The following is a 17,648-nucleotide window of genomic DNA, read 5'->3' as shown; positions in this document are numbered from 1 at the left end:
TCCCCAGTTAAGGTCTATGAACTCTGCCCCTCTCACCTCTCTCCTCCCCAGTTAAGGTCTATGAACTCTGCCCCTCTCACCTCTCTCCTCCCCAGTTAAGGTCTATGAACTCTGCCCCTCTCACCTCTCTCCTCCCCAGTTAAGGTCTATGAACTCTGCCCCTCTCACCTCTCCTCCCCAGTTAAGGTCTATGAACTCTGCCCCTCTCACCTCTCTCCTCCCCAGTTAAGGTCTATGAACTCTGCCCCTCTCACCTCTCTCCTCCCCAGTTAAGGTCTATGAACTCTGCCCCTCTCACCTCTCTCCTCCCCAGTTAAGGTCTATGAACTCTGCCCCTCTCACCTCTCTCCTCCCCAGTTAAGGTCTATGAACTCTGCCCCTCTCACCTCTCTCCTCCCCAGTTAAGGTCTATGAACTCTGCCCCTCTCACCTCTCTCCTCCCCAGTTAAGGTCTATGAACTCTGCCCCTCTCACCTCTCTCCTCCCCAGTTAAGGCCGAGCCTATGAACTCTGCCCCTCTCATCTCTCTCCTCCCCAGTTAAGGTCTATGAACTCTGCCCCTCTCACCTCTCTCCTCCCCAGTTAAGGTCTATGAACTCTGCCCCTCTCACCTCTCTCCTCCCCAGTTAAGGTCTATGAACTCTGCCCCTCTCACCTCTCTCCTCCCCAGTTAAGGTCTATGAACTCTGCCCCCTCTCACCTCTCTCCTCCCCAGTTAAGGTCTATGAACTCTGCCCCTCTCACCTCTCTCCTCCCCAGTTAAGGTCTATGAACTCTGCCCCTCTCACCTCTCTCCTCCCCAGTTAAGGTCTATGAACTCTGCCCCTCTCACCTCTCTCCTCCCCAGTTAAGGTCTATGAACTCTGCCCCTCTCACCTCTCTCCTCCCCAGTTAAGGCCGAGCCTATGAACTCTGCCCCTCTCACCTCTCTCCTCCCCAGTTAAGGTCCTATGAACTCTGCCCCTCTCATCTCTCTCCTCCCCAGTTAAGGCCGAACCTATGAACTCTGCCCCTCTCACCTCTCTCCTCCCCAGTTAAGGTCTATGAACTCTGCCCCTCTCACCTCTCTCCTCCCCAGTTAAGGCCGAACCTATGAACTCTGCCCCTCTCACCTCTCTCCTCCCCAGTTAAGGTCTATGAACTCTGCCCCTCTCACCTCTCTCCTCCCCAGTTAAGGTCTATGAACTCTGCCCCTCTCACCTCTCTCCTCCCCAGTTAAGGTCTATGAACTCTGCCCCTCTCACCTCTCTCCTCCCCAGTTAAGGTCTATGAACTCTGCCCCTCTCACCTCTCTCCTCCCCAGTTAAGGTCTATGAACTCTGCCCCTCTCACCTCTCTCCTCCCCAGTTAAGGTCTATGAACTCTGCCCCTCTCACCTCTCTCCTCCCCAGTTAAGGCCGAGTCTATGAACTCTGCCCCTCTCACCTCTCTCCTCCCCAGTTAAGGTCTATGAACTCTGCCCCTCTCACCTCTCTCCTCCCCAGTTAAGGTCCCATGAACTCTGCCCCTCTCACCTCTCTCCTCCCCAGTTAAGGCCGGTCTATGAACTCTGCCCCTCTCACCTCTCTCCTCCCCAGTTAAGGTCTATGAACTCTGCCCCTCTCACCTCTCTCCTCCCCAGTTAAGGCCTATGAACTCTGCCCCTCTCACCTCTCTCTCCTCCCCAGTTAAGGTCTATGAACTCTGCCCCTCTCACCTCTCTCCTCCCCAGTTAAGGTCTATGAACTCTGCCCCTCTCACCTCCCCAGTTAAGGTCTATGAACTCTGCCCCTCTCACCTCTCTCCTCCCCAGTTAAGGTCTATGAACTCTGCCCCTCTCACCTCTCTCCTCCCCAGTTAAGGCCGAACCTATGAACTCTGCCCCTCTCACCTCTCTCCTCCCCAGTTAAGGTCTATGAACTCTGCCCCTCTCACCTCTCTCCTCCCCAGTTAAGGTCTATGAACTCTGCCCCTCTCACCTCTCTCCTCCCCAGTTAAGGTCTATGAACTCTGCCCCTCTCACCTCTCTCCTCCCCAGTTAAGGTCTATGAACTCTGCCCCTCTCACCTCTCTCCTCCCCAGTTAAGGTCTATGAACTCTGCCCCTCTCACCTCTCTCCTCCCCAGTTAAGGTCTATGAACTCTGCCCCTCTCACCTCTCTCCTCCCCAGTTAAGGTCTATGAACTCTGCCCCTCTCACCTCTCTCCTCCCCAGTTAAGGTCTATGAACTCTGCCCCTCTCACCTCTCTCCTCCCCAGTTAAGGCCGAGCCTATGAACTCTGCCCCTCTCACCTCTCTCCTCCCCAGTTAAGGTCTATGAACTCTGCCCCTCTCACCTCTCTCCTCCCCAGTTAAGGTCTATGAACTCTGCCCCTCTCACCTCTCTCCTCCCCAGTTAAGGTCTATGAACTCTGCCCCTCTCACCTCTCTCCTCCCCAGTTAAGGTCTATGAACTCTGCCCCTCTCACCTCTCTCCTCCCCAGTTAAGGTCTATGAACTCTGCCCCTCTCACCTCTCTCCTCCCCAGTTAAGGTCTATGAACTCTGCCCCTCTCACCTCTCTCCTCCCCAGTTAAGGTCTATGAACTCTGCCCCTCTCACCTCTCTCCTCCCCAGTTAAGGTCTATGAACTCTGCCCCTCTCACCTCTCTCCTCCCCAGTTAAGGTCTATGAACTCTGCCCCTCTCACCTCTCTCCTCCCCAGTTAAGGTCTATGAACTCTGCCCCTCTCACCTCTCTCCTCCCCAGTTAAGGTCTATGAACTCTGCCCCTCTCACCTCTCTCCTCCCCAGTTAAGGTCTATGAACTCTGCCCCTCTCACCTCTCTCCTCCCCAGTTAAGGTCTATGAACTCTGCCCCTCTCACCTCTCTCCTCCCCAGTTAAGGTCTATGAACTCTGCCCCTCTCACCTCTCTCCTCCCCAGTTAAGGTCTATGAACTATGCCCCTCTCACCTCTCTCCTCCCCAGTTAAGGTCTATGAACTCTGCCCCTCGCAGAGTGTGTGTTACACAGCAGAGTGTGTGTTACACAGCAGAGTGTGTGTTACACAGCAGAGTGTGTGTTACACAGCAGAGTGTGTGTTACACAGCAGAATGTGTGCAACAGCAGAGTGTGTGTTACAGCAGAGTGTGTGTTACAGCAGAGTGTATGTTACAGCAGAGTGTGTGTGTTACACAGCAGAGTGTGTGTTACACAGCAGAGAGTGTGTGTTACAGCAGAGTGTGTGTTACACAGCAGAATGTGTGCAACAGCAGAGTGTGTGTTACAGCAGAGTGTGTGTTACAGCAGAGTGTATGTTACAGCAGAGTGTGTGTGTTACAGCAGAGTGTGTGTTACAGCAGAGTGTGTGTTATAGCAGAGTGTGTGTTACACAGCAGTGTGTGTTACACAGCAGTGTGTGTGTTACAGCAGAGTGTGTGTTACAGCAGAGTGTGTGTTACAGCAGAGTGTGTGTTACAGCAGAGTGTGTGTTACATAGCAGAGTGTGTGTTACAGCAGAGTGTGTGTTACAGCAGAGTGTGTGTTACAGCAGAGTGTGTTACACAGCAGAGTGTGTGTTACACAGCAGAGTGTGTGTTACACAGCAGAGTGTGTGTTACAGCAGAGTGTGTGTTACACAGCAGAGTGTGTGTTACAGCAGAGTGTGTGTTACACAGCAGAGTGTGTTACACAGCAGAGTGTGTGTTACAGCAGAGTGTGTGTTACAGCAGAGTGTGTGTGTTACAGCAGAGTGTGTGTTACAGCAGAGTGTGTGTGTTACAGCAGAGTGTGTGTTACACAGCAGAGTGTGTGTTACAGCAGAGTGTGTCACAGCAGAGTGTGTTACAGCAGAGTGTGTGTTACAGCAGAGTGTGTGTTACACAGCAGAGTGTGTGTTACAGCAGAGTGTGTGTTACACAGCAGAGTGTGTGTTACACAGCAGAGTGTGTGTTACACAGCAGAGTGTGTGTTACAGCAGAGTGTGTGTTACAGCAGAGTGTGTGTTACACAGCAGAGTGTGTATTACAGCAGAGTGTGTGTTACAGCAGAGTGTGTGTTACACAGCAGAGTGTGTGTTACACAGCAGAGTGTGTGTTACAGCAGAGTGTGTGTTACACAGCAGAGTGTGTGTTACAGCAGAGTGTGTGTCACAGCAGAGTGTGTTACAGCAGAGTGTGTGTTACAGCAGAGTGTGTGTTACAGCAGAGTGTGTGTTACACAGCAGAGTGTGTGTTACAGCAGAGTGTGTGTTACAGCAGAGTGTGTGTTACACAGCAGAGTGTGTGTTACACAGCAGTGTGTGTTACACAGGAGAGTGTGTGTCACAGCAGAGTGTGTGTTACAGCAGAGTGTGTGTTACACAGCAGAGTGTGTGTTACACCGCAGAGTGTGTGTTACACAGCAGAGTGTGTGTTACAGCAGAGTGTGTGTTACAGCAGAGTGTGTGTTACACAGCAGAGTGTGTGTTACAGCAGAGTGTGTGTTACAGCAGAGTGTGTGTTACACAGGAGAGTGTGTGTCACAGCAGAGTGTGTTACAGCAGAATGTGTGTTACAGCAGAGTGTGTGTTACACAGCAGAGTGTGTGTTACAGCGGAGTGTGTGTCACAGCAGAGTGTGTGTTCATGTGCACATGGCCCCAGTAATGGCTGCAATGGGATCAATGGAGCACGTTGTTTTACCGTTGAATCGATAAGAACTCTTGAAGCTTCGCCACGTACATCACAAGATCGTATCAATGTTTTACGGAATCGACAAAAGTTATCATTTAATACAGTCGAAACGTTTACAAATTAGACGCTCTGAAATGACCATTCGGATTAGAATAACATACAACGTCTGGTCTCGCAAACAATGTAGTGTGTTTAGTAGGTGTAATCAAGAGTCAAAGATGTCCTGCTATTGACACACTAGTGCAGAACAACATCCCCACCAAACAATGTAGTATGAAACAATGTAGTATGTGTAATCTAGAGTTTTATTTATTTTTATTTAACTCGGCAAGTCAGTTAAGAACAAATTCTTATTTTCAATGACGGCCTAGGAACAGTGGGTTAACTGCCTGTTCAGGGGCAGAACAACAGATTTGTACCTTGTCAGCTCGGGGATTTGAACTCGCAACCTTCCGGTTACTAGTCCAACACTCCAACCACTAGGCTACCCTGCCACCCCAGGGAGTCAAAGATGTCCTGCTATTGACACACTAGTGCAGAACAACATCCCCACCTGGAACAAGGTCATTCGTATATTAACAAAAGTCTAGTTTCATTGTATGTTATCTGACACCATAACTTAATAAGGAAATATTAAATATTAACAGTGGTATGTTAGTCATAGCTGACTAACATCCCGAATGGTCAGAGATAGTAGAAAATAGTACAAATAAAGAAAAACCCTTTAATGTGTAGGTGGATCCAAACTGTTGATTTAAGGCAAAATCATAAAGTTACAAGGTAATATTATCAAAGTATTGTTGTCATGGTTATCAATCAATAAATCAATACAAATAATTCATCAATAGTCAGCAGAAAGTGGACAGACAGCCACCAATCACAGTGGGAGGGATTTCGAAGAAAAAAGAAAAGCACATGTATTCAGCCAATCAGTGGATTCAGGAAGTGGTCTTAAAGCCAATGAATGAGTTGGAGGAGCAGCACAGCCACCAAGGCACTTCCAGCAGTCTGACAGGAAGCTCCTGAGGAGGGAAACAGACGTTTAGGCTGCGTTTACACAGGCAACACAATTCTGATCATTTGCCAATAATTTGGCATGTCTGATACATATCTGATATATCTGTAAACAGCTCAAAAAAACGACATGGGTTTATCTTTTGAGTTTTGATTTAAACTACATTCATATGTGGATCTCAATCCTGATACAATTCCCACACTCCATATACAAGGATGCTCAGATTCCAACATTTTTTTACACTGAAGTGGTTTTGCATATGACCTACCGTTACCAAGACTACCACTCCAAAGTTTAAAGGAACAGAGAGAGGAAATGAGCATTGCATCCTTCCTCTGCTCCAAGATGGCATAGTAGTTCAGATGTCTTTTGTCCTTGTCCGTATATATATATATATATTTACAACTTTCTTCGCATACCTTTTTATATACATTTTTTATTTTCCATAAACTCATCTTCAAAACACTCTCCTGCAACCCGCCTCACCAATTTATATTTCGAAAAAAGAAAGTATTATTTACCTCAAATCTGTAATCCTCCATAGAAGCTAACCAGAACTAGCCTGAAGCTAATCCAGAAGCTAGCCTGAAGCTAACCAGAAGCTAGCCTGAAGCTAGCCAGAAGCTAGCCTGTAGCTAACCAGAAGCTAGCCTGAAGCTCGCCAGAAGCTAATCAGAAACTAATCAGAAACTAATCCAGAAGCTAGCCTGAAGTTAACCAGAAGCTAATCAGAAGCTAGTTAGCTTCTTTACTGGCTAATCGTTAGTATTAAGCTAACCACAGTTTATGGTCATCAGCTATCCTTTAGCTCGAAAATCTATCGCCAGTTTTGTACGGCGGCGCGGCTCGGACCGGAACATACCGGACATATTTTTCTCTCCATGTCCCCCGGATTTCATTCTCCTGAGCTACAATCACCTATCCGCCCCACGGGGCCATCACAACTGGACTACCGACGTTATCTACCCGAGGGAGTTATCTGCTGCCCTATCAGACTACATCAGTGTTAGTGCTGCCCTATCAGGGGCTACATCAGTGTTACTGCTGCCCTATCAGAGGCTACATCAGTGTTACTGCTGCCCTATCAGAGACCACATCAGTGTTACTGCTGCCCTATCAGAGACTACTTCAGTGTTAATACTGCCCTATCAGAGACTACATCAGTGTGACTGCTGCCCTATCAGGGGCTACATCAGTGTTAATACTGCCCTATCAGAGACTACATCAGTGTTACTGCTGCCCTATCAGGGGCTACATCAGTGTTACTGCTGCCCTATCAGAGGCTACATCAGTGTTAGTGCTGCCCTATCAGAGATGACATCAGTGTTACTGCTGCCCTATCAGAGACTACATCAGTGTTACTGCTGCCCTATCAGAGACTACATCAGTGTTAGTGCTGCCCTATCAGAGACGACATCAGTGTTAATGCTGCCCTATCAGAGACTACATCAGTGTTACTGCTGCCCTATCAGAGACTACATCAGTGTTAGTGCTGCCCTATCAGGGGCTACATCAGTGTTAGTGCTGCCCTATCAGAGACCACATCAGTGTTAATACTGCCCTATCAGGGGCTACATCAGTGTTACTGCTGCCCTATCAGGGGCTACATCAGTGTTACTGCTGCCCTATCAGGGGCTACATCAGTGTTAGTGCTGCCCTATCAGAGACCACATCAGTGTTACTGCTGCCCTATCAGGGGCTACATCAGTGTTACTGCTGCCCTATCAGGGGCTACATCAGTGTTACTGCTGCCCTATCAGGGGCTACATCAGTGTTACTGCTGCCCTATCAGGGGCTACATCAGTGTTAGTGCTGCCCTATCAGTGACCACATCAGTGTTAATACTGCCCTGTCAGGGGCTACATAAGTGTTACTGCTGCCCTATCAGGGGCTACATCAGTGTTAGTGCTGCCCTATCAGAGACCACATCAGTGTTAATACTGCCCTGTCAGAGACTACATCAGTGTTACTGCTGCCCTATCAGGGGCTACATCAGTGTTTCTGCTGCCCCAGCAGGGGCTACATCAGTGTTACTGCTGCCCTATCAGAGGCTACATCAGTGTTAGTGCTGCCCTATCAGAGACGACATCAGTGTTACTGCTGCCCTATCAGAGACTACATCAGTGTTACTGCTGCCCTATCAGAGACTACATCAGTGTTAGTGCTGCCCTATCAGAGACGACATCAGTGTTAGTGCTGCCCTCTCAGAGACCACATCAGTGTTACTGCTGCCCTATCAGAGACCACATCAGTGTTACTGCTGCCCTATCAGAGACTACATCAGTGTTACTGCTGCCCTATCAGAGACTACTTCAGTGTTACTGCTGCCCTATCAGGGGATACATCAGTGTTATTGCTGCCCTATGAGAGACTACTTCAGTGTTACTGCTGCCCTATGAGAGACTACATCAGTGTTACTGCTGCCCTATCAGGGGATACATCAGTGTTATTGCTGCCCTATCAGAGACTACATCAGTGTTACTGCTGCCCTATGAGAGACTACATCAGTGTTACTGCTGCCCTATCAGAGACCACATCAGTGGTACTGCTGCCCTATCAGAGACCACATCCATGTTAGTGCTGCCCTATTAGAGACTACATCAGTGTTAGTGCTGCCCTATCAGAGACTACATCAGTGTTAGTGCTGCCCTATCAGAGACTACATCAGTGTTAGTGCTGCCCTATCAGAGACAACATCAGTGTTAGTGCTGCCCTATCAGAGACTACATCAGTGTTACTGCTGCCCTATCAGAGACGACATCAGTGTTACTGCTGCCCTATCAGAGACGACATCAGTGTTAGTGCTGCCCTCTCAGAGACCACATCAGTGTTACTGCTGCCCTATCAGAGACCACATCAGTGTTACTGCTGCCCTATCAGAGACTACATCAGTGTTAGTGCTGCCCTATCAGAGACAACATCAGTGTTAGTGCTGCCCTATCAGAGACTACATCAGTGTTACTGCTGCCCTCTCAGAGACCACATCAGTGTTAATACTGCCCTATCAGAGGCTACATCAGTGTTACTGCTGCCCTATGAGAGACTACATCAGTGTTACTGCTTCCCTATCAGAGACCACATCAGTGTTACTGCTGCCCTATCAGAGACTACATCAGTGTTAGTGCTGCCCTATCAGAGACCACTTCAGTGTTACTGCTGCCCTATCAGAGACCACATCAGTGTTACTGCTGCCCTATCAGAGACTACATCAGTGTTAGTGCTGCCCTATCAGGGGTTACATCAGTGTTACTGCTGCCCTATCAGAGGCTACATCAGTGTTACTGCTGCCCTATCAGAGACAACATCAGTGTTAATACTGCCCTATCAGAGACTACATCAGTGTTAGAGCAGCCCTATCAGAGGCTACATCAGTGTTACTGCTGCCCTATCAGAGACCATGTCAGTGTTACTGCTGCCCTATCAGAGACTACATCAGTGTTAGTGCTGCCCTATCAGAGACTACATCAGTGTTACTGCTGCCCTATCAGGGGCTACATCAGTGTTAGTGCTGCCCTATCAGAGACTACATCAGTGTTACTGCTGCCCTATCAGAGACTACATCAGTGTTAGTGCTGCCCTATCAGAGACTACATCAGTGTTACTGCTGCCCTATCAGGGGCTACATCAGTGTTACTGCTGCCCTATCAGGGGCTACATCAGTGTTACTGCTGCCCTATCAGGGGCTACATCAGTGTTAATACTGCCCTATCAGGGCTACATCAGTGTTAGTGCTGCCCTATCAGAGACGACATCAGGGTTAATACTGCCCTATCAGAGGGTGTCGACATCAGGGTTAATACTGCCCTATCAGAGGGTTGACATCAGGGTTAATCAGGAACAGGGTTGGAGTTAAAACCTACAGGAGGGTGTCTCTCCAGGAACAGGGTTGGAGTTTAAACCTACAGGAGGGTGTCTCTCCAGGAACAGGGTTGGAGTTTAAACCTACAGGAGGGTATCTCTCCAGGAACAGGGTTGGAGTTTAAACCTACAGGAGGGTGTCTCTCCAGGAACAGGGTTGGAGTTTAAACCTACAGGAGGGTATCTCTCCACGAACAGGGTTGGAGTTTAAACCTACAGGAGGGTATCTCTCCAGGAACAGGGTTGGAGTTTAAACCTACAGGAGGGTATCTCTCCAGGAACAGGGTTGGAGTTAAAACCTACAGGAGGATAACCTCTAGGAACAGGGTTGGAGAACCCTGCTCCATGTTAGCAGTATGTGTGTGTGTGGATGGATGGGGGGGGGGGGTCATGAGCTGTGTCAGGTTTCAAATAACATAAACACACCTGGAATGTCAACATCACAATGCTTGTATTGAGTAAAATTCCAATGATAATGTGAAAGGTCACGTCACATTGGAGCCATTAGTGTTTCTACTCGGAGTTAGTGTTTCTATGTGGTGTTGATCCTCTTCAGTTCCAAAGAGGAGCTTTTCATTACAAGGAGAGCGCGGTCACAGAGGTAATAGGAACGCTTTTCATTACAAGGAGAGCGCGGTCACAGAGGTAATAGGAACGCTTTTCATTACAAGGAGAGCGCGGTCACAGAGGTAATAGGAACGCTTTTCATTACAAGGAGAGCGCGGTCACAGAGGTAATAGGAACGCTTTTCATTACAAGGAGAGCGCGGTCACAGAGGTAATAGGAACGCTTTTCATTACAAGGAGAGCGCGGTCACAGAGGTAATAGGAACGCTTTTCATTACACCATGTGTGAATTCTATTGTTTCATTTTTAATATGTATATATTTTCCATAAAAGGACCTTCTCTACAGACCAAGACCGACGGGCGACCGAATCTACCAACCTACCAACCTACCAACCAACCTACCAACCAACCTACCAACCAACCAACCTACCAACCTACCAACCTACCAACCAACCTACCAACCTACCAACCTACCAACCAACCTACCAACCAACCAACCAACCAACCTACCTACCAACCAACCTACCAACCAACCTACCAACCTACCAACCAACCTACCAACCAACCTACCAGCCTACCAACCAACCTACCAACCTATCTACCAACCAACCAACCTACCAACCAACCAACCAACCTACCTACCAACCAACCAACCAACCAACCTACCAACCTACCAACCAACCTACCTACCAACCAACCTACCAACCAACCTACCAAACTACCAACCAACCTACCAACCAACCTACCAACCTACCAACCAACCTACCAACCTACCAGCCTACCAACCAACCTACCAACCTACCAACCAACCAACCTACCAACCAACCAACCAACCAACCTACCAACCTACCAACCTACCAACCAACCTACCAACCTACCAACCAGCCTACCTACCAACCTACCAACCAACCTACCAACCTACCAACCAACCAACCAACCTACCAACCTACCAACCTACCAACCAACCAACCAACCTACCAACCAACCAACCAACCTACCAACCAACCTACCAACCTACCAACCTACCAACCTACCAACCAACCTACCAACCTACCAACCTACCAACCAACCAACCAACCTACCTACCTACCTACCTACCAACCAACCAACCTACCAACCAACCTACCAACCTACCAACCTACCAAAACACCTACCTACCAACCAACCTACCAACCAACCAACCTACCAACCTACCAAACAACCAACCTACCAACCAACCAACCTACCAACCAACCAACCTACCAACCAACCAACCAACCTACCAACCTACCTACCTACCAACCAACCTACCTACCAAACTACCAACCTACCAACCAACCAACCAACCAACCTACCAACCAACCTACCAACCTACCTACCAACCAACCAACCTACCAACCAACCAACCAACCAACCAACCAACCAACCAACCAACCTACCAACCAACCAACCAACCTACCTACCTACCTACCTACCTACCAACCAACCAACCTACCAACCAACCAACCTACCAACCTACCTACCTACCAACCAACCTACCAACCAACCAACCAACCAAACTATCATGCAACCAACCAACCTACCAACCTACCAACCAACCAACCAACCAAACTATCATGCAACCAACCAACCTACCAACCAACCTACCTACCAACCAACCAACCAAACTATCATGCAACCAACCTACCAACCAACCTACCAACCAACTAACCAACCAACCAACCAACCAACCAACCAAACTATCATGCAACTAACCTAACAACCAACCAATCTTTCAACAAACCTACCAATCATCCATCCATCTCACCTTTGACCTCCACGTTAACAGTACAGGTGCTTTTTCCCAGGGGGTTTCTGGCGATGCAGGTGTACTCTCCAGAGTGAGACTTGGCAATGTTGGTCATGGTCACTACGGATCTCTCTTCCATGGGGTTGGGGTCAGCTTGGGGGAGCAACCAATCGTACGAGGGGGCAGGGTTACCATTTGCACTACAGTTCAGTGATAGTGTGTCACCCTCCGTGATGCTCATGGAGAAACATCCAGGACTCATAGTGATCTGAGGCTTGTCTAGAAGAGAAGGAAGGAGGAAGGGAGAGAGAGAGAGAGAGAGAGAGAGAGAGAGAGAGAGAGGAGATAAAGAGAGATAAAGAGAGAGAAACAAGTTGATTAATGAGAGAAAATGAAGTGAAAACAACATTGTCAACGTCATGACTCGTCTGGTGTCTAACTAACGGTTGTACTAAATGTGTGTGGACAGAGAACCAGAAGGACTCACAGTGCACGTTGATGTTGAGGCGGTTTGAGTTCATAACAGGAGGAGGTTGGGGTCCCTCTGGTCCCAGATCCAACATGGCTGAACACAACAACTGGGCCCCGTCATCATCTCTACCAGGGGTGAAGTCCAGGGTGTAGGTCCCATTCTCTGGTGTGGTGATGTTGTCCTTGGATTTCTGTGGTGTGTCTAATTCTGTCTGTTCACCAGTGGTAGAGACTTTGACGAAGGTCACCCTGAGTCTCCCAATAGGAGCGATGTTCTGGACAAGACACTGCAGCAGGTACCGATGCCCCTCAACCATTGGATCAGGGTACTTCCTGTAGCTGATGGAGACACGGTCTGGAAGCTCTGTGGAGGAATGGAAACACACAGTGATTAACGGTGCAGAGCCTTACTAAGGATACATTCAGAAACACCAGAGAAGATAAGAGAGAGATGTCACTCACTATAAACTGTGATGTCCAGCTGTTTCTTACACTGGCCTCCTTCTGTGAAGCATGAAGGTTTGATCTTCCAGTCAGTCACACTGTCAAATCAAATGAAATATTTCAAGTGTATTTAAAATAAATCAATGAAAATAAAAAACAGAAGGCAACACAAGAGATGAATAAATGTCTAAAATAACAGTCAAACCAATCAGTAAAGACCATCGAAGCTAAATAACATTAAAGTCAAACTAAAATTATTATTATTTTTTTACAAGCTTTAAAAATCTCAGCTGTGTCTGCCTCTCTTACCTGTCCACCTTCCAGCGTAGGATCTTCACCTCCTTGTCTGTTAGACCAACCCCTCCCTGGGTGACTTCCCAGCCCATCTCTACAGGGGTATCTGAGCTGCAGCTAGAGGAGGCTGGGTCTCCATGCTTCACCACCAGCCTGGCAGGACTGACCACCAGGCACTCAGCTTCTGGAAGACCAAGGTCAAGTGAAAACTGTATTGTTCTGTTATTGTTGATTTTATTGTTCAAACCAAACAGGACGATATTATTGTCTCATATTTATATTTATCTGTATGTTAATCAACTATATGTTACACTCCATAACCCAGAAGTTGCCACACACACACACACACACACAAAAAGAAGAACATGCACACGCATACACACATACCGCACACACTAGTGATGCACGTGTTGACTGTGTGTGGCTGAAGGGTGGGTTGAAAAAAGAGAAAGTATAGCTTAAAATAGTCTATAAATGTACAATTCTTGTGTAATTTATTCAGGCTAAATTGAGGTTTTTCTTTCATTATTTTAGGCTATCTGGTATTAGTGTATAAACCTAAACGTTAGAGCTTAACTGCACGCTGCACGCTCGACAAATAGCCGAAACTGACCATCGACAAATAATGCTTTTGGCAGCAGATGTTAACGTGAATCCACGGAGGGCAAAAATGGGACATTGTCGACGTTGAATTCAATAAGACGAAATGCTGCGAAGGGAAAGTTGAAAATAAAGAGAAAGGAGAGGCAGAAAAGTAACGTTTGGAAAAGAAGTGGTAAAAGAGATGATTGGGAGGTAATATATCAATTCGACAGTCACAAGACGGGACTTCAAATGGGGCTTTGGCACATCAAGGGAACTGCAGCCTTCTGTTCAGATGTGTTACATGGAAACGGAAATCTGTTGGTAGGTTTATAACTTCTCATATAGACATAATATGAATGCTTGCATAACTAAGCATTTCTTGCAGTAAAATGACACACCAAATGTTGACAGAATGTGGACTTGCATAAAGAATCTGCATTCTTTATTTCTGCCTCTTGAGAAAATACGCAGCTCCGTTAGATACCATCTGCTCCGTTAGATACCATCTGCTCCGTTAGATACCATCTGTAGAGGTGCCGTCTTCATCATTAAACATCATACAACATGATAGTATTTCAACCACATAAAAGCCGAACTGCAATCTCATCAGAAACATATTGGGTTTCATTTTCACAGCTTTCTTTCTCCTTTACAACCGGTAGTCAAACTGATGTCATTTGGACATTTTGCACGGAAAATCTATTCCGTTCTATTTACAACGTTATTGCATTTTCTCGCCGGTCCCTAAACGTCTTCGCTCTGCGAAAGATGACAGAGAGAACTTTACGGATGTCAACTAGATTGAAGCGTTCATTCTATCGATCTATTACATTATTATGTTGATCAAGGGTTTATTTAGTATTATAGGTCAACATATAATGACAAAGGAGAAGCTACATGCATCTAATTATAGAATAGTCGACTAACAAATAGCCTACCAAAATGTAGGGAATTATCATTTATATCTAAATCAGGTTTATTAAAAAAAACTACTCCCCTGTCAAAAAAAAATCGTTCCGCTCTCTTTGACTGTAGCCTATTGCATATGTTCTATATTTGCGGGTTCGGGTTGGGTGCGGCCCTCAGATTTTCACTTTATCACATCTCGTCGGGTTGTTGTGGATGGGTTATTACAATTCCGGGCGGGTGAACAAACAGCTGACCTGAGCACCACGAACGCGTACACACACATGGAATTTAGTACGTCATTGAACCAATGGCAGGAGTGAGGATGTATTCCTCAAGAATTCAACCGTTCACTGTCAGTCATTAGTTATCGACAATACTTGAAATCAAATGCACAGTACCAACATTTGTTTATTAAGGAAACAAAACAGAATAAAATACCTAAACTATTAAACTCAACTTAATTCCGCACTCGTCAGAGTTGTGGAATTAGACAGAAGTGTAACTTACCGGTGAAGTCACAATACAGAGACAATGATGAAATAAGTATACCAATTAAAATCTCCATTTTCCATCTAACAACGAACGTCCCTCGGTGAAGTATTCCGCTATTCTGTTAGACGAGCTGAAGAAGAAATGCGCTCGTTCTGCTTTGCAGAAGACCGTTGAAAGTGAAAGTATTCTTTACTGGAAAACGCCCCAACGACCCCTCCTCTTCCTCCTCTCTCTCTGAGTCTTCTATTATCTACAACAGTTGTATTCATAGTTGGGGTCACGAACTCGAGGGAGAACTGCAGTGCACTCGCCCAAAGCATAAATAAGAGTATAGATTATTGTATGGGACAATAGGAGAGGATAGAGGGCAGGGGTGGAGAGGAAGAGGGTATAGTCAGGAGGGCAGATATATCAACCAGTCAACCAACATCTGCATTGTCACACACATAATTCTATCATTGACACTGGTGCCCAATCTATCAGAGAGAGCGAGAGAGAGAGACAGAGACAGAGACAGAGAGAGAGAGAGAGAGAGAGAGAGAGAGAGAGCGAGCAAGAGAGAGAGAGAATTAAGGACAGTAGTCTATAATAGAGTAGTGTTTAGGTTAGAGGTGTCTTTCATCAAACAGAACCAGAATGAAAGAATCATTGGTGTTTCTCACTCTGAAACCCCTGAAAAACACATTCTATTGATATATTCTCATATTCCCTGATCAATTAAGTTCACGGTGTCTCCATGGTAACGGTCATTTTTGTCCAGTCGCCGGGGAGCTAAACAGAGGAAGTGAATCTGCACGGCAGGAAGTTGATTATAGATCCGACAGAGAGACAGAAAATATTCAGTCTTCCTGACAGCCTTACAATGGCTTTGAGCAAGAAATTGAACATCCCGAACCAAGGTGCATTTAGTGGCAGCAAGCATTGTAGACCAAGCTAAAGAGTACATCCAGCTTATAGTAAACACTCAAAATGAAGTCTTTTCGAACAGACTTACAAAGAGGATACATGTCACAGCCACAAGAAATTGACTGTCGGGAGTTAAATGGACTTGACATGTGGAAAGTCATTGTGGGAAGGTTACGAAAACTAAGACAGGAACTCAGTTGTGTACTGTGAAGTTAACGTGAACGTGCTTCATATTATTAACATAACGAGGCCTATATATCCTCATGCGTGTTCTGCTGTAGTCTACATTGATTGAAGTTATATTCTGATATTGTGATATTTGTTCTACTGTTACATTGATTTGTTGTAAGGCCCACAGCTGAGTGTGTGTTCATTTGCATATGGCCCGTGTTCTACAGTGATGTGTTGTAAGGCCCACATCAGTGTGTGTTCATTTGCATATGGCCCGTGTTCTACAGTGATGTGTTGTAAGGCCCACAGCTGAGTGTGTGTTCATATTGCAGTGATGTGTTGTAAGGCCCACAGCTGTTCTGATCATTTGCATATGGCCCGTGTTCTACAGTGATTTGTAGTAAGGCCCACAGCTGAGTGTGTGTTCATTTGCATATGGCCCGTGTTCTACAGTGATGTGTTGTAAGGCCCACAGCTGAGTGTGTGTTCATTTGCATATGGCCCGTGTTCTACAGTGATGTGTTGTAAGGCCCACAGCTGAGTGTGTGATCATTTGCATATGGCCCGTGTTCTACAGTGATGTGTTGTAAGGCCCACAGCTGAGTGTGTGTTCATTTGCATATGGCCCGTGTTCTACAGTGATGTGTTGTAAGGCCCACAGCTGAGTGTGTGATCATTTGCATATGGCCCGTGTTCTACAGTGATGTGTTGTAAGGCCCACAGCTGAGTGTGTGATCATTTGCATATGGCCCGTGTTCTACAGTGATGTGTTGTAAGGCCCACAGCTGAGTGTGTGTTCATTTGCATATGGCCCGTGTTCTACAGTGATGTGTTGTAAGGCCCACAGCTGAGTGTGTGTTCATTTGCATATGGCCCGTGTTCTACAGTGATGTGTTGTAAGGCCCACAGCTGAGTGTGTGTTCATTTGCATATGGCCCGTGTTCTACAGATGTGATGAGTGTTGTAAGGCCCACAGTGATGTGTTGTGCTGAGTGTGTGATCATTTGCATATGGCCCGTGTTCTACAGTGATTTGTTGTAAGGCCCACAGCTGAGTGTGTGTTCATTTGCATATGGCCCGTGTTCTACAGTGATGTGTTGTAAGGCCCACAGCTGAGTGTGTGTTCATTTGCATATGGCCCGTGTTCTACAGTGATGTGTTGTAAGGCCCACAGCTGAGTGTGTGTTCATTTGCATATGGCCCGTGTTCTACAGTGATGTGTTGTAAGGCCCACAGCTGAGTGTGTGTTCATTTGCATATGGCCCACAGTGATGTGTTGTAAGGCCCACAGCTGAGTGTGTGTTCATTTGCATATGGCCCGTGTTCTGCAATGACATCTAAAAATGTTCCTCTACATTGATTAGGCTAAAAGAAATTCAGACTTGTTTAAGCGCCACAGCTAAACTCCAGTAGGTTGGCATACTGTAGGCCCCTCCAGCTCAACTCTGGATTTCAAAGCCAGTTCCACTGTATTTAAAAAAAATGTTCCCCTCTAATCAGGGACTGATTTACTCCTGGGACACCTGGTGTGTGCAATC

At 46.7% G+C, this 17,648-nt stretch overlaps 1 protein-coding gene across 1 annotated transcript; it reads right to left on the bottom strand.

Moving 5' to 3' along the window:
• Nucleotides 1-4,917: 4,917 nt before the first annotated feature.
• On the bottom strand, nt 4,918-15,224 carry LOC135533595 (CD166 antigen-like). The gene is made up of 6 exons (XM_064960884.1): nt 15,049-15,224; nt 13,063-13,231; nt 12,772-12,851; nt 12,326-12,673; nt 11,857-12,117; nt 4,918-5,652 (listed from the first exon to the last, which is right to left on the bottom strand). Exons 1-6 carry the CDS (start codon nt 15,104-15,106, stop codon nt 5,582-5,584), a joined length of 987 nt encoding a protein of 328 aa, XP_064816956.1. The 5' UTR covers nt 15,107-15,224; the 3' UTR covers nt 4,918-5,581.
• Between the last annotated feature and the right edge of the window lie 2,424 nt (nt 15,225-17,648).

Source organism: Oncorhynchus masou, unplaced genomic scaffold (genome assembly GCF_036934945.1).
Source record: "Oncorhynchus masou masou isolate Uvic2021 unplaced genomic scaffold, UVic_Omas_1.1 unplaced_scaffold_2490, whole genome shotgun sequence".
NCBI lineage: Eukaryota > Metazoa > Chordata > Actinopteri > Salmoniformes > Salmonidae > Oncorhynchus > Oncorhynchus masou.
Note: the sequence above shows the minus strand (reverse complement) of the source record. Positions and strands in the feature narration are given on the sequence as shown.

What these genes read in the sequence shown, in the direction of transcription:
- LOC135533595 (XM_064960884.1), bottom strand. Translation starts at nt 15,106, where the DNA reads ATGGAGATTTTAATTGGTATACTTATTTCATCATTGTCTCTGTATTGT. An exon ending in CCTCAACATCAACGTGCACT is followed by an intron (nt 12,118 to 12,325) that starts GTGAGTCCTTCT and finishes CTTCTCTTCTAG; the next exon opens with ACAAGCCTCAGATCACTATG. An exon ending in TGTTAACGTGGAGGTCAAAG is followed by an intron (nt 5,653 to 11,856) that starts GTGAGATGGATG and finishes TTCCCTCCTCAG; the next exon opens with GAGCTTCCTGTCAGACTGCT.